The sequence below is a fragment of the Diachasma alloeum genome, unplaced genomic scaffold (genome assembly GCF_001412515.2).
Source record: "Diachasma alloeum isolate Michigan unplaced genomic scaffold, Dall2.0 Dall_scaffold_00202, whole genome shotgun sequence".
NCBI classification, from domain to species: domain Eukaryota; kingdom Metazoa; phylum Arthropoda; class Insecta; order Hymenoptera; family Braconidae; genus Diachasma; species Diachasma alloeum.
This window is the reverse complement of record NW_021680367.1, coordinates 1,299,382-1,303,507: the sequence shown is the minus strand read 5'-3', so window position 1 is coordinate 1,303,507 and position 4,126 is coordinate 1,299,382. Positions and strand designations below refer to the sequence as shown.

At 37.2% G+C, this 4,126-nt stretch overlaps 1 protein-coding gene across 1 annotated transcript in view; it reads left to right on the top strand.

Annotated features, from left to right (window-relative positions):
- Positions 1–307: 307 nt before the first annotated feature.
- Positions 308–4,126, top strand: part of LOC107035919 (alanine--tRNA ligase, mitochondrial) — a 21,650-nt gene continuing 17,831 nt past the window's right edge. The window contains exons 1-2 of the mRNA XM_015253566.1: positions 308–1,138; positions 1,995–2,336. Of these exons, the coding sequence (XP_015109052.1) occupies positions 691–1,138; positions 1,995–2,336 (790 nt within the window). The 5' untranslated portion in view covers positions 308–690. The remainder of the gene's footprint in view (positions 1,139–1,994; positions 2,337–4,126) is intronic.

Here is a 4,126-nt window from a genome sequence, read left to right as displayed (position 1 = left end):
TTTTTAATAATCGATGTTTTTTTTCAGAAAAATCGATTGACAACATCGATGTTTTTGAAAAACATCGATTCTTCGATAATCAATGTTTTAAAAAAAACCAAAAGAAAAAAAATTATTTAAAAAACAATTTTTTTTGTGTAATGAGAAAAACATCAATTTTTCATAATCGATGTTTTTTCCAGAAAAATCGATTGACAACATCGATGTTTTTTAAAAACATCGCCCATCCCTAGTTCCGCCGCCTTCCGTACTGTCGCCATTTTCAAAGTTGTTCAAACGACGAGCGAGCAACACCAATCAGCTGTTCAGTTTGCGAGCCGGGCCTCGATCCCTGAGTGTATCACTGATATCTCAATTAAAAATTGTGATAACATTACCAGGACGTTGATCGCCACAATGAAGCCCCTCAATTAATCGAACCCTCGCTATTTTCTCTTCTAAACCACATTATCAATGATCAAATATCCAGTCCCAGCCGCTTCAAATCATCAGACTCACCTCTTCCACCCTCTTAATTACCTGAAATCTCACTGACAACACCAATTAACAATCAAACCTCAACAATTAAATCGAGAACTCCTCAATTAGTCCCAACACTTCAACAATTCCCTCTGTCAAACGACAAAAAACAAATGAATTCAATTCTAACCTAAAAGTCCTCTGGAAATCCCAACAACAAATACCTCAACAATGCTCCGGATCTCCAGCAGATCGCTCAGCAAACCCCACAATCCCCTCAAGTTGAGCCGAAATTTCCACAAAATTCAATCTGAGCAGAAGACAATTAAAATCCCAAAATGCTCGAAGACGATCAGAAGGGAATTCTTGGATTACTTTCTGGACCTGGACCACAAGATCATCCCCTCGAGTCGAGTGGCCCCGATATTCGATCCCTCGGTGGCCTTCACCAACGCCGGAATGAACCAGTTCAAGAGGATCTTCCTGGAGGAGTTGGAACCCCCACATTCCAGGGTTGTCAATCACCAGAAGTGTGTGAGAGTCGGGGGAAAGCACAACGACTTGAAGGCCGTGGGGATGGACAACTACCATCACACCTTCTTCGAGATGCTGGGGAACTGGTCCTTCGGGGATTACGGGAGGAGGGAGGCCTGTGCTTATGCCTGGGGATTGCTCACAGGTAAAGTTTTTATTCACATTGAAGCAATTTATTTATGGATGTTCTACACCCTTTTAGCCAAAATTGACGTTGTTTTAATTTTTCTGGCAAATTATCGATGGGAATGACGTGAAAAAATATAACGTTTTTGGGTTTTGTCATTATTTGTCATTTTCCTGCGTTTTCTCTAAACTTTTAAAAAGAATCACAAAACTGTAGAAAAAACGCATGAAAATTATCGCACCACTACGCAACTTCGTGAGCCATTAAAGAATGACAAACCACAAAATCGTTATATTTTTTCACGTCACTCCCATCGATAATTTGCCAGAAAAATGAAAACAACGTCAATTTTGGCTAAAAGGGTGTCGAACATCCTTAAGGGGAGACCGCGGTGAAATTTGAAAGTCTCGGCTCGGCCTTAAGAGCTATTGGACGACTTTTGATACATGAAGGGATATATAAAAAAGTGAGAAAAATTTCGGACCCAAACCGTTTTGTCCCCTATATCCACCAAAAACGTCGTTTTTCACGTTTTTAGATTAGAAATGCCCCTTGTACCACAGTTTTCATCCGATTTCAACTTTTTTTTTTAATGTTCGCTATACTCCAACGAAGAAACCCAAGTATCCGTTTTGCTTTATATTTATCAGATCATGAGAAAATGATTTTTTTAGTTCCTATATTTTTTCCTCTTTTTAGCAAATGCTAAAATTAGTTGGTTTTCGTCATTCCCGAGTTCCCGAATTCCCGAGTTCTTATTCCATCCTGAAATTCACCGAAACTCAGCACAATTTTAACACTTGTCAATAGTCAAAATGAACTTGTACCGTTTTACCACTTCGCTTCTGAATTTTTATTTGACTCTCAATCGTAGGTCCATTTGGAATACCTAAGGAGCGTCTGTACGTCACGTACTTCTCGGGAGATTCGAGCCTCAACCTGCCCCCAGACCTTGAGACCAAGGAAACCTGGCTGTCCCTCGGTCTCCAGCCCTCTCACGTCCTCCCATCAGGCCTCCAGGACAACTTCTGGGAGATGTCGCTCACCGGCCCCTGTGGTCCCTGCACAGAAATCCACGTAAACACGTCTCACAACTTGTCAGCATCCCCACCGAACCCATCAGACCTCAAGGAACTCTGGAACCTCGTCTTCATCGAGCATCAACGCCTCCAGGACTCGTCCATCCAACCGTTGAGGATCCGTCACGTGGACACAGGTGCTAAATTATTTATTCGATAGCTTAATTACTTTGATAATTAGCAATTCGATAATTAATATTTTTTTAGGAATTTACATTTAATCGTGAAGGCCCGCGTGTACTATCTTTCGAATGTTATCTGGATTTTTTCATCTTTCGTAATCGAGAATTGTCAATTGCATGGTACATCATGTAGAAATTTCCTAAAATTATGATAGAATGATAAAAAACAGAAAAAATTCTGAACTTTTTCAAAGAGCGTTTTTAATTGAGATTTAGAATGAGTTGAAAAAAGTGGAAATTACAAATATATGATTCGCTGTGACAAATTATCTATTAGCTGTCATTTTCCATGGTGGATAACAAAACACTAACTCCTCATGGGAAGTGACAGCTAGGTATCTCAATTTTCAAAACAGTGGTATTTAGTCATCTGCCATTTTTATGTGATAAAAGTGTGATTAAAAAATTCTCCAAAATATTACAACTTTTTTCAAAGAGCCTTTTCCGTAATAAATGTCTCTGTGCAGTGTGGGAAAAGATTTACGAAATCAGTCTTCCCCCTGCATGATATTGGGTGACAGGCCGCCATTTGTCACGGTAATCAGATACATTTTTCAATTTCTTGTTATTCAACTCATTCTGAATATAAATTAAAACTGCTCTTTGAAAAAATTAATAATTTTTTCTACTTTTTTTTTATTATTCATTCATAATTTTTCAAAACTTCTGCATGATGCAGGGCATAATTGACAATTTCAGATGACGAAAGATGAAAAAAACATCGAGACAACGTTCGAAAAATAGTATACCCGGGCCTTACCTAATAATTTTGCTTCCAAATGGGAGCCTTGTGATCGGTCATTTTTACGAGCTGCCAATTTTGCTTGGAAATTATGTAGAATGTCATGAAACGTGAAGATATGATGTTTTTAGAAAATGTGTGGATGTTTGTCTGTGTGTGCAGATTTTTCGGAAATTTTGTATAAACCTCAACAAAAAGACAAGTAAAGTTGCAGCTATAAATCTGAAATTTTGTCAAATAAGTTCAAATGAACCCCATAAAATTTTGGCTACTAATCAGTATTATCGGGTCTCACTTCTGTACAAAATTTTCAGTACATCATGGCATAGAGCCATACTATATTATTTACAAGATCTATGCGCGCGCCCTCGCGCGCGCTGATCTATTCATTTGTTGAAATGAAGAAATGGAATTCATTGAATTTCATTTTCTCATGAATACCTCATAAATATTGATAATGAATCAAGGAGAATTCGACTAATGATTGAAGTGAATAGCGAAGTAGAGTAAAAAATCTATAAATAGTTTTTTATTTTCAATTAATTATCTTCAATTTTTTTAAACAATCGGTCTCCATAAAAGGGCAGAATTTATTAATTTCATCGATGATATATGCACATGTGAAATATATATTATATATATATGATGTGAGAAAAAAATTTACCACTGAAGAATTTGAAATTATGTCACTGAAGAATTTGAAAATGCCGCGTGTTTTTTTTGTGAATAACTTCGTGTCACATATTGACCAATCAGAATTAATTAAGGATTAGCGGGCAGGCAGTTTCGAGATATTTCGATATAAAACAACTTCACGTTTCTTTCGCCTTTAGTAAAAACAAGATCTATGCGCGCGCTCTCGCGCGCGCTGATCTATTCATTTGTTGAAATGAAGAAATGGAATTAATTGAATTTCATTTTCTCATGAATACCTCATAAATATTGATAATGAATCAAAGAGAATTCGACTAATGATTGAAGTGAATAGCGAAGTAGAGTAAAA